Source organism: Hirundo rustica, chromosome 4 (genome assembly GCF_015227805.2).
Source record: "Hirundo rustica isolate bHirRus1 chromosome 4, bHirRus1.pri.v3, whole genome shotgun sequence".
In the NCBI taxonomy this organism is placed as follows: domain Eukaryota; kingdom Metazoa; phylum Chordata; class Aves; order Passeriformes; family Hirundinidae; genus Hirundo; species Hirundo rustica.
In genome coordinates this window covers 29,973,325-29,985,857 of record NC_053453.1, presented here as the reverse complement: position 1 = coordinate 29,985,857, position 12,533 = coordinate 29,973,325, and the positions used below count along the sequence as shown (strand labels likewise).

General features: G+C 34.4%; 1 protein-coding gene across 1 annotated transcript in view; it reads left to right on the top strand.

Moving 5' to 3' along the window:
* The window catches only part of ADAMTS20 (ADAM metallopeptidase with thrombospondin type 1 motif 20), an 88,209-nt gene that overhangs the window by 47,753 nt on the left and 27,923 nt on the right, over window positions 1–12,533 (top strand). The window contains exons 17-28 of the mRNA XM_040063046.1: window positions 663–829; window positions 938–1,067; window positions 2,123–2,249; window positions 2,936–3,146; window positions 3,664–3,828; window positions 4,501–4,665; window positions 6,324–6,446; window positions 7,313–7,420; window positions 8,502–8,666; window positions 8,892–9,182; window positions 9,516–9,677; window positions 11,125–11,301. Coding sequence (XP_039918980.1) covers window positions 663–829; window positions 938–1,067; window positions 2,123–2,249; window positions 2,936–3,146; window positions 3,664–3,828; window positions 4,501–4,665; window positions 6,324–6,446; window positions 7,313–7,420; window positions 8,502–8,666; window positions 8,892–9,182; window positions 9,516–9,677; window positions 11,125–11,301 — 1,991 coding nt within the window. The remainder of the gene's footprint in view (window positions 1–662; window positions 830–937; window positions 1,068–2,122; window positions 2,250–2,935; window positions 3,147–3,663; window positions 3,829–4,500; window positions 4,666–6,323; window positions 6,447–7,312; window positions 7,421–8,501; window positions 8,667–8,891; window positions 9,183–9,515; window positions 9,678–11,124; window positions 11,302–12,533) is intronic.

The following is a 12,533-nucleotide window of genomic DNA, read 5'->3' as shown; positions in this document are numbered from 1 at the left end:
AAGTGCCCGAAAAAATATTGAAGCTCACTTGCCTTCTGCCTCTTCTTCTGTTGTCATCCTAGCCAACAAACTTCAGAATTCTCAAAGTGTCTTCCTTGTCACCTGTTGCCCAGAAACAACCCTCGCCCCCCAACATTATCTTCCATTTCAAATGAAACAATGCCTGAATAGCATCTTGTACTACAAATTTTACTTTATTTTAAAAATGCTTAACTTGTCATTAATCTTTATTATTGCAAATAGGTCATTATATTAAATGAGCATCACAAATGCTTTTTTTTTTTTTTCAAGTTTACTTTTAAAATCCATTTCACTAGAAGTAGCTGTAGCAAATACAAGGATGTAGAATAGGGCAGAAATACCAATAATTATTGTTTCCTTCTGCAGTAAAAGAACCTAGCCAAATTTAAAAGTCAGGACTGCAGTCAGCCCTTCAGCAGAATAAAAATTATTTAATTACTATAATTCAGAGAAAATCCATGGCTTAGAAAATCCATGACCACTGCTCAGGTGAAAGCTACTGATGATTAGGATTGAATTCGTTAATTTGAACCATTTGGTACAACTTTTTACATTGACTAAAGTAAAGCTGTGTGTTGGTGAGGTTTTATTGATATAACCTTTTAACTAAATAGATTTCCAATATTTTATTTCACTTACAGCTTTATCAGATACCCATGGAAATTTTATCTTGAATGGAAATTTTGTTGTAAGCATGTCAAAAAGAGAAATCAATATACAAGGAGCCATTTTTGAGTACAGTGGTTCAAACAATACAATAGAACGAATTAACAGCACTGATAGAGTTGAAGAAGAATTAACCTTACAGGTGCATATTACTTTTTTCATATGTTTGAAAATTTCCTACATGATCATTATGTTCATAATTTTATGTTCAAATTCACTGAAAAACAGCTATCATTCTATCTCAATCAAGGTTTTGTGTGTAGGGAATTTGTACAACCCTGATGTGCATTATTCATTCAATGTCCCAATAGAAGATGGAAGCGATCTCTTTACGTGGGATCCTTATGGACCCTGGCAAGACTGCAGCAGGATGTGCCAAGGTACTGTGAAGTGTTTTTTTTCACCAGAACCAAAGACCTGATGGGATTAAGGAAGGAACTCATCCTAAATTCTCTAACGTTTCATCATTACTTGAAAGGAGAAAACTTGTTACCCTCAGTTAGCTTGAAGTTCACAGAGTCTTTAAGGGCAGAATAGCTTCTGATTTTTGTTTTTGCTATTTTTAGTACTTACGCAGTACAATTCTATATTCAAATCTACATTTGGAGACATACTCTACATAGGAGCAGTTTATTTAAAAAAAGGTTGAATCAAATCTAATACATTCTTATAAAGTGGTGCTGTATGTCTATTAATATTCATTAGGCTTCCATTATACCATTTCCAGGCGATCACTTATTTGTCCTTTTTGATTATCTGCTACATGGGACAATGCTGTTTAAAGATATATTTGACTATTTTAAACTGTTACTCGCTAGGCCATTCCAGAATAAAGCCACACCATTTATGAAATATGTATATAAAAATGTATGTACACAGATTTTTGACAAACACTCCTATTAGTGGGTGCTAGAAAAGCATGAAAATATGTGATGGTGAGTTTCTTCTGATTTTGAGTCAGGCTGTATACATGCTCACGTGCTAGAGAAGCAGAACAGCTGTCAGCTGTAGTATTTCTTTGAGAACTCCAGATCTTCTAGGTACCCTGTGGTCATATTTTCTGCTTCTTTGAGGGAAAGGATCACAACGTCTAAATTAACATAATGTTTTAGGAAATATGTTAATTAGCAGGACATACATGATGTCTCTGGAATACTTAGTCTGATGAGTAAATGGACTGTTGCACTTTTGTAGTTCTCTGGATTTTGCTATCCTGTGAGACCACTGTAGGATAGCTGGGAGGTGGAAAAGGTGACTGGGAAAGGTTGTTCTCCACCTGGAATGCAGTGAGCTGCACAAAGGAACATGTTTGTGCAGCATCTGCTGTATACAGCAGTTGGTGTTACTGGCGTATCTCAGTCCATACATGATGAATGGAATCCATAAGGCAGACTTATTTTAGCCCTTTATTTACTTCTTTTGATGCTTTTTTAAGGGATTCGAAGAAGAAGAATGTTATGTATACGTAAAAATGATCATGCGGTAGTGTCTGATCAAAGATGTGAACTTATACCCGCTGTACCAAGTGTCTTTGAGGAGTGTAATACAGAGTGTGAATTAAGGTAAAAAAAGGTTCCTAACTGATGGAGTTATTATGGTCTTATATGGTTTTATTGATTGACATTGAAACAAGGTAATTCAGATTATTTATCCTCTGTCCCCCATCCCTCTCTACCTTCCTCACCCTTCCCATCGCTCCTTTTCCTCAAATCTGTTGGTGTGATGGTTTTTTATACATGCTACATACATCTTCAACTCCATGAAGAACTAGGGTACTTTTCTAATTTTTATTGGTAAAATACAAAATCTCTTGTTAGAATTGTGAATCTGCTCTGTATATTCTGGCACAAAAACTTGTATTGTGGCATGAAATATACTTTCCACTAGAATTGTACCCACAACTGGAAATAATGTGAAACAGACTTGTGTTTTTGCGCTCCAAGATAGCCCTCACTGAAATATTCAGAGGATGAAGAGTTAGAATTATAGCTTACATTTTTCAAAGTCACCTAGGAGATAGAGACAAAAGTTCCTTTAAATTTAAAAAGTTCTTTTAAGCCTATGAGTCAAATTCTTTTATATTGCTTTGAAAATCCAGTCATGAGATAGTGTTTACAGTTTTATTTATTCCCTAAAATGCACATCTATGTTTACATTATAATTCTTGATACATTCTCTGAGGGCTTTAATTGCCGTAGTCATATTTTTTAAAATACATTTAGCTTTCTACAACAGTATGTCATTTTAGGTGGCACAGTGTTGGCAAAAGTGACTGTACATCAAAGTGTGGCCCAGGACATCGGTCTGTTGAGATCCACTGCATAAAGTATTCTACTGCAAGAGGACTCAGTGCTCCAGTGGATGATAAGTACTGTGCTGATCAGCGGAAACCAGCAGCCAGAGAGCCTTGCCATGGTGACTGTATGTTAAGAAGTTGGCACTACACAGAATGGTCAGAGGTACAGATTTAAAACTTTGTAATTGTACCATTATAGTTCTGGTTAGCATTCATACCAAATTTTTATTCCTCGATGGTTTTTTTTTAGTTTAATAAATAAAAGGAAACAATGTTTGACCAATACAGGCATCTAGAATCAGCCAATACCAACCTATATATTTCAGCAACGTCCTGATATTTTTGTAAGAATAGGTAGCTTGTTTGCAGCTTGGTTTTGGATATCGGCAATGAAGATCTGGTAATTAAAGGTGTATATTTTATTTACAAGTCTTAATCATTTAGTTCTGTACAATTTTGGTTTTGCTCTTTATTAAGGTTTTATCTTGGAACTATTATACGAAGTACTGAATTTATCTCAAATGAACATATTAGCATTCTGTGGATTAAATGGAGGACACTTTTGTCTGATGGAATCATTAATCTTTTACCTGAACAGTCTTTTACCTTTAAGACTGATAAGGTATTATCAGCCTGGTTTTATTGCATTCTGTTTCCTAATTCATAACTATACACCACAGTGTTCCAGGAGCTGTGCAAGAGGTGTCAGAACCAGAGAAGCTTTTTGTATGAACAACTTGGGTCGTCATCTTCCTGACAGAGAATGCCACGAACTTCCAAGAGTTGTAACACAGAGTTGTAATGAATTCTTATGTCCAAGTTGGTCAGTTACTGACTGGAGTGAGGTAATGAAACTGTGCAAAACTTAAAGTACATTTGGTCCTGGTCATTGATATTAAAATTAGATGCATGTTATTATGGTTATATTTTATCTTGAGCCATATGGTTATGAAAGTTCCAAAGTCCTATGATTTGTCTGATACATATCACACATCTGTGAATAGTGTGAGAACTTCTGTAAAACAATCCTAGAATTTATTTTTCTCCTTAATTTACATTAAAATGAGGTACTGAAGATACATAAATGTATTTGCAATAATTTTCATACCTTCCTTTTTTATGAAGAAATGAGAACTATACAGCCATCTGTTTAATTGAATTATTAATTTTATTATAGGTTAGATGGATATAAAAGATTTGTGGTCAGTTTAAACATTTTCCCAGTTTAAGTTGTGATATATGCACTATTATTGTATTGGAAATAAATGATCTGCACATAGTTTTCATAATATGTAGCTTTAGAATTTGAATATTAACTTCCTTGTACTAGCATTTGAGTTGAACTTCACAGGATATGAAAAGTTAATTAAAAAATAGGGGGCTTTAGACTACTTACATTCATGGAATATTTTTGTTATTTATGTGATTTTTAAAATCCAAGAAGTTACTAAAAAGAAATTGAAGCCATTAATGCAGATTCATGTCTCTGCAAACTGATGTTTATGATAATTTTACAGTGTCCTGTGACGTGTGGCAAAGGAATGAAGCATCGTCAAGTATGGTGCCAACTTAATGATGAACAACTGAGAGATGATTTCTGTAACCCAAATGACAGACCAGAGTCAATAACACCATGTGAACTTCATGAATGTGCATCTTGGCAAGTAGGGCCTTGGGGATCAGTGAGTACATAAGGATTCCTGGCTTCTTGTTTTATAGCTTAGCCTATGAGCAATCAATACTTTTTAAACATTTTAGTAGGCAGTTTTAGTTGAATTGGTTCACATGTTTTTTTGCAGGGTCCTATTGGCTATCTAACTTGTAATTTAGGAACATCCATATATAAGCTAAATGCCTAAAATAGTAATTGATCCTGAGCCTTAGTATAAAAAATGCTTTTGAGCATCAGTGTATTACATCACCAGAATAATGAAAATGAGGGTAGCAAACTCTTCAGATGAATGAGACAGATAAAAGACCAAATATTTATAGGTAAGTGGGCATATTCAAGTGGTAGGTTCAATTAATATAGAACAATCTTCAATCTACAATATACTTCAATCAATCATAGAAATGTATACGCTAATAATAGCAGGGAAGAGGACTTAGCATTTTATTGTTACATTTTACCTTGATAAAAGATCTGCTATCTCTTTATGTGAAAGTGCTGTTGAAAAATATGTTCCTGTATGACATTCATCTAATGTATCCCAGAGTGGATTTAAAATGCTAGAAAAAAGTGAATTAATTTTGTGAAGGAAACTTTTGTCAGTAAATAGATGAGAATTAATTTAAAAAAACAATGTACTCATCTTCATGTGGCTTTTATAAGATCAGGTTACTCAAACAAACAGAAAATTATTCAGTGTTTCTTGGATGTTAGTGGGAAATCATAACCAAATAACAGCCGATTTTTATCTTTTTTACATACAACCTGTTATTAAAATACTGAATAAATATACTTTTGGAAATTAAGTATATTTTTAATGAAAACATTTATTTTACTTTTTTACCTTAGAGATAACCCCATTTTATCTAACATAATGTAATCTTGTGATCACAAGGTGGTGATTTTCCATTCTTACAAGCTAAATGCAAAAGTTAAATAAAAAATTAATTTGGTCTCATGATAGAATTCTTATGAATAAAAAATAAGTTTTCTGAAATAGCTTGTACAAGTAATTTGCCAATCTATGTTACTGGAGCAGAACTTTTCATTGCAGCTTTTCCATTGTACCACCTGGTAATAGCCATTCACAACCAGGTTTTTACAAGTATTTGTGCTTGAACGACAACATTTATAGGGATAGGATTTGTGTCATAATATTTTCAGCCATCTAATGTAATAGGTGGCTTCTTTGAGTGTACTCTGGTCAAACTCTATAGTGGAGGGAAAGACATTTAACAGCTACAGTTACTGTTTCATTTGAAGCTACTCCTTACTCCTCCCTTTCCCCTCCTCTACTTTCTCTTCGCCAGTTTTATTGCTAAGCATGACGCTACAGAGCATGGATTGTCCCTTTGATCAGGTCAGGTCAGGTGTTCTAGCAGTGTTCCTTCCCAGTCTCCTGTAAGGTCTCCTCCCAGCCTCCAGCCTACTCACTGCAGGGGATAGAAAAGGGGAAAGAGAGAAAGCCTTTGTCGCGCACAAGTGCTGTTCCTCGGTGTGCTATGGACACTGGTTAAGTATCTGATGGTCTGCCACAAAGGAAGTTAGCACCATCTCAGCAGTCATTGCTATTCATTCTGGAAACAGTTTCAGAGTAGAAAATGTAATTAAAAGTGAAATCTGGTTGTAAGTGGCACTATTTCAGGTGTATGAAACTCCTGCCTCCAACAGTGTGCTGTAACATGTGGACACGGATACCAGGTGCGCGCAGTCAAATGTGTTACTGGGACGTACCGTGTTATTCTGAACGATGACAGGGAGTGCAATGCTGCCACTCGTCCTACAGACAGTCAGGTGAGTTAAAAAATGCCTCTCTACTTCTCTGTCTACAGCGTCTGAGTACAACTGTTTTCTAATGACTCTATGTGGGAACTTGGAGGAAATCACATCTAAAGTGAGAAAAAAATACTGAAACTATGCTTTTCTTCACAAACATCAAATTTTGCCTAGGGATTTAAGTAAAAGAAGGGTAATTTTAAGACTGGATGTTTGAAAGTTGGTATGTGATTAAAGACTATATGACTTCAAGGAATCCAAAGGCCTCTGATTTTTTGGCCGTGGGGGAAGCTTCAACATAGAATATTGTAAGGACGCTGCTTGCTTAAGAAATAGTACCCAACCAGCTTCTTTAATAAGCTTCTTAATATAAAAACCTGTTAATTGGTTATTAACCAATATTTAACCAATATAGTTATTTCTGCTTAGATGTGCAAACACTGGGTTTGAAGATCCTTTGCATTTTTAATTATGGTACCTGTTTGGCTACTGACTGAAATTGGGCAAATTTATATTCTCAGTAGCTGAAGGTATAAAGGACAGGCTCACACAGCCACTGTCTGGGCTTGGTCCTCTTGTGCTGCCTGTGGCTCAGAAGCAGGACACTGTCATGTCTATGCTCCTTCCCTCCAACAAGTTGGCCAAAACTGTTCATTCTCAAAGTGCCAATGTTATTAGTTATTACTAATGCAGTTTTAAGATCAAATTAATTTTCTTTGACACTCAATTTAAAACAAAACAAAGCATTTCAATGAAAAGTCTTTGAGTAATGCCAAGGAAAATGTAAAAGATGGCATTTACATGTTGATTAATGCTAACCATTTGCTTTACATTTGGCTCTTCCGAAATGTACATTTAACTTTTTTTTTTCCTCACCCCCACAGGAATGTGAATTGCCCTCTTGTCCAGAAAATACAAAATTATGGACTACTTCACTTCCTCTAGTTCATGTGGGGAAGGTGACCCAATGGAGATATGGATCATGGACCCCAGTATGTAATGTAGCAGTCACACCTTGCAGAGCAGTCCTCCACTGATTCATCCATTTTTCCATGAAGCTGTCATTAATATTTTTTTTCAGACTGATAACTGGTTGGGATAGATTAAAAAGGAGTTCTAATATTTTCTTAAGAAAAGAAACTGTTTCTTAAGGAGCAGATAGACACTCGCAGCAAACTGTGTGCTTCAAATTCAGGAAATATAACAGGAGAAAGAGTAGAATTCTAGGAGCTGGGGTTCTGAGTGAAATAGTTTTCATATGATTGACAGTGCACTAGGAAGTGTAATTTTAAATGTAATTGGTTAGTTTTGAAGTATGGAGAACATCTTAGATTTTAAAATATTATTTAAATCTTTTACATGAATAGTATTACTAAAGAGTTGGAGTCTTTAAAGGTCTAAATTGACCTTTTTTTTTTTTTTTTTTTTTTTTTGGTAAAATAAGCATTAGTGAAACAGTTCCCACGTAAATTTTCTTCAATGCAATGTGGTTTTTTTTTTTTTTTTTATTTTGATAATGTTGAAAGTTAGTTTGACTTGATAGCAATGTCAAAATTTAAAATTGCCTTTAAAATGTGGACGTGTATGTTAATCCCTTGAGATATTTAACAAAGCATAAAATGCAGTTATACTTTTGCACAGCTCTTTTAACTAAATAGCAGTAAAGGGTGCATAAACTGAGGCTACTCAGCAGTTCTTCATTAAGTCCACCTTGAACTTCTCAGGCATAAAGTCTTCAGAAGCGGCTTAGTGGAATCTGCTAAAACAAACCATCATGGCAAATGGATTGTTAATATCAGGTTTTATTTTAACAGTTGATGTAAATATTGGGTCCCTGTGTAACAACTGAAGTGTTCTGGAAGTTACTGATGTTTCAGTTGTTATTTGCAACTTTGTAATTATTCCATGTTATAGTTTAAATACTGTCTGTTTATATATACCAGAATGCTTCATGAGAATTAAGGCCATGCATTTCAGTCCCAAGCCAACAGAAACTATGTTAGTATTTTAGATGCTAGCATGATCTTGCTTTAGTCTTCTGAAGTGTGACGACCTTGAATTGTTCACTGACAGTGCTCTGCATCCTGTGGGAAAGGCGATCGTGCTCGCTATGTGAGTTGTAGAGATGCTCATGGAGAGATAGCAGATGAGTCTCTGTGTGCTCATTTACCACGACCAGCTGAAATTTCAAGCTGCTTTAGCCCATGTGGAGAGTGGAAAGTTGGAAACTGGTCCCCTGTAAGTATTAATTGTAACAAATTTTTAATGTGTGTATTTAGATTGTTGGCTAAGTTTTTGTTTAGAAAATGTGATTTTTTTTTTTTTTTTTTTGCATGGATGATTGAAATTGCACCCCTTGAAAAAGCAAAATACATGTTTGTTCTTGTCAAAAGTAAATATAAATGTATTTATTTATTAATTGCCAATGTTCTGTGACAAACACTGTGTTAATCTTTTGGTCAGTGCACAGTTACATGTGACAGTGGAATAGTAACAAGACAAGTCATCTGTGTCAACTACCATCAGCAAATTAATGAGAATTACTGTGATCCTGAAGGCCGACCTCCTAAGGAACAAGAATGTAGCATGCCACCATGTCCACCAGTTTATCATCATGTTCCAAAAATACATGATCATCCAAGCCATTTTCCAGAAATAGGTTACCTCCCAATACACCCTCCACAAAACAATTTAAACCAATGGAACCGTCCTTCTGTGGGAGGATATCAATGGAGAACTGGACCCTGGGGAGCAGTAAGAAATTTTTTTTAGAATATATTAATTTGTTCTGTCACATGTGTGTTAACATTTCTAGAAATGTTTTTGCAGTATAGAATTGGTCAAAAGAGAAGCAGATTCATTTTAAAGAGTATTGTTATTCTTATTTGTATTGTTATTCAGAATATATTAAATTCTAAGTGTAATTTTATTGTGAGTTCAAATTTCAAATATTCCTACATAGTAGTAATTTTTGTTTGCGAATTTCAGTTTTGAAAGTTACGGTAGAAAACCAAGCTGTTTTAACCAACATATTTGACATTTCTTTGATCATGCAATGGCAAAATGTATGTTTACCTGTTTTGGTAGTGCTCTAGTACTTGTGCAGGTGGATTTCACCATCGAGTTGTAGTATGTCAAGATGAGGAAGGAAGAAGTGCCAGTAACTGTGATGAGGCAACGAAACCTTTGGAGTCGAGACACTGTGATTCTGGACCCTGCCCGCAGTGGAACTTTGGGAGCTGGGGAGAAGTAAGAGCATTTCACCTACAAAAGGGAACCTGTTTACCACATAAGCTTAGAAGTAGAAACATAACTCTGTGACTGTGAGTGGAACTGAACACTTTATTTTCCTTATTTAATAGAGTTTAAAATTTAAAAAGAATGAGTTCCAGCCTGTTTATCTAAACTTTATTCTTTGATCAAATCCGGAACTGTAGTGGAAATATGAGTAATGTAAATATACATCCAAAAGAAGTAAGTATAGTGTGAGGCTAAGGATATACAACATCAACAAATCATATAGTTGTTGTACAATGTGTTATCTTGAGACGTAGAAAATTATATTCTGTTACAGAAAGCTGAAAGAAAAACCACAGTGCAATAGCTAGTCTAAGAAAAGAAAAAAATGAGCATAAGAAGCCATGGAGAAACTTTATTCCATGTAATTCATAGGTACTAACATTAGTAACTTCAAGTCATAGTAGCTACTGGATTGTAGTTTCAAATTCGAAGTATGCAGATAGGATCATCCCTCTAAAAGTTGTACCTGGGTTAGAACATTTTGATGACACATTTTATGTTATTGGACAAAGAATAGTGTCTCCATGCTGTGTGATGCCAGATTTTGACCACACATTCCTGCTCAAATGCTACAGAAAGAGTTAAAGCTGATTATTTTTGCATTGATTTGATTCTAATCTTGTGATTCTCGCCCACTTTTCTTACTTTTAAAAATCAGTTACTGGAATTGAAAAAAAGAAGAAAAATTGGTCGAGTGACTTATTTAGTTACTTTTCTCCTTGTTTTGGCCAGATTTAGCCATTCAGTTCTCAAGGTCAGTCTAAATGTCATATTTTTTCTGTCCAGAGCCATGGACTTGGGATACAGTTTATGCAGATGATCTAGGTTTTTTCTAATTTAGAATAATTGAGAATACAGTAAAAAGTTTTGTACTATTATAGATTGGTTTTAAGAGCTCATTAGGAATGAGAATTGTTATTGAAGAATTACAGACAAACTGAAACCCAGAAAACACATCCTAGGAGTATTTCACACTTAGTCTGTATAAATTGAACTGTGTAAAATTGTGCCCAGTATCTGAGTTTTCTGCCACTGTCTGGCAGGGAAAACTACTTTTAATACAAATTTCCATCTTTTCCTCTTAATAAAGAAAGAGATACATGCTCATTTATTCTCACATTTACTTCTCCTTAATGGAGTGTCTATAACTGAGACTTTCTGCAGAAAAGTCTCAGTTTATCACATGATAAACCATAAAAATGTAGTTTGGTAAAGGTTTTGGTCAGGGAATTACGTGAGATTAGACTTTACATCCTTATTTTTGAATAGAGTGTCCAGGGAATATGGAAATAGACATAGTAAATAAAATTATGTACTGATTATTGCTATATCTTTTTGTTTAATTATATGTGATGACTGTTAATAAAATCATTGCATATAAAATTCTGTGTTTCAGTGTACTCAGACTTGTGGAGATGGAATAAAGACAAGACTGGTGATTTGTCAGCTTCCCACTGGCCAAATGTTGGGTGACCAAAACTGTGAAATTCTAGACAAGCCACCTAACATGGCACAATGTAATGTGCATTCTTGCCCTGGTGATGTTTCTTGGCATCGGGGACCGTGGAAATCGGTACGATAGCATTCAAAAATATTTTTTCCTTTCTTGTTCTTTATGTCACTCTATTTCCCATTGTCTTTTAAAAGATTTTATCTCACTACTTTATTTGATAACAGTGAAGTAATAATGCATGTGGAATATAGTCTATGTAGTTTTATAAAGAAATTGTTCCTGCAGTCATAGAATTAAATTAGTTCCTTCAGTGGGAACAAAATCATGCTCTGTAAAACATCATAGGGAATATTTTGAAAATTACCTGAAACCATCGTAACTGATAACAGTACCTAATAGGTGTTCCATTTTGGAAGGGTTACAATTTGATATGTGTTTAAATTTAAAAGTTTATGCTGTAAATTATGCTATAGTATTTATATTTGCAAAAACACCCTGAACTTTGTAGTTCATAACTTTTTTCCTATAGTATATTTAAGTATAGAATAACTCACACCCATGTATATTATACTCTGTCATCAAACATTTTACTCCATATTACTTGTACATTTATGTATAAAAGTTTAAATTAGTGGTTTTAAAACAGTGACTAATTAAAGTTATCTGTGTATAATTATGTATGTAACTATAATATGTTATTGTCTACGTCACTGTCTATTAATATGTAAAAATGCCTACTGTAATCATCATTAATCTTTAAAATTGCCACTAGCAGATTATTAACATACTGAATCATAGCAAGCTCTGCAATATCGAGCACATTATAATTCCCAAGCTGTGCATTTGACAACAATATTGGTTATTGTGCTAAATTCTAAGGGGAATCATGGCAATCAAAGGAGGTTGGATCCAGTTCTGGTCCCATCAAAATCAGCAAAAAATCTGTCATTGGCATCCCTGGGAGATGGTCTGGGACAACACTTATTTGGTGGTTTGTGTTTTTTTAATTAATAAAATTATGTAAAATGTCTCTTTGAATTAATATGGCAGCATTTTAAAAAATTGTCCGGTTTCAACTATAACAGTTGCTAATGTTTATATAAGCTATTCTAATTTATTGCAAAGAGACTGTAAAATGTAATCTTGACTTCATGGTTTACCACAGTTATATCTTTCTTCCACTACACAAAACAGAGTTTAGGGTTTGTGTTTAGCAGACACCAGAGCATCTTATTTAGCCATTTTCCAAATAATTAGCGGTGATTCGCTAATTAATAATCATCAGATGCTGAGAAGACAAGGAGGGTTCAGCACACAATTGCCTTTGAAGTCAATGTTTGTTTTCCTTTTAG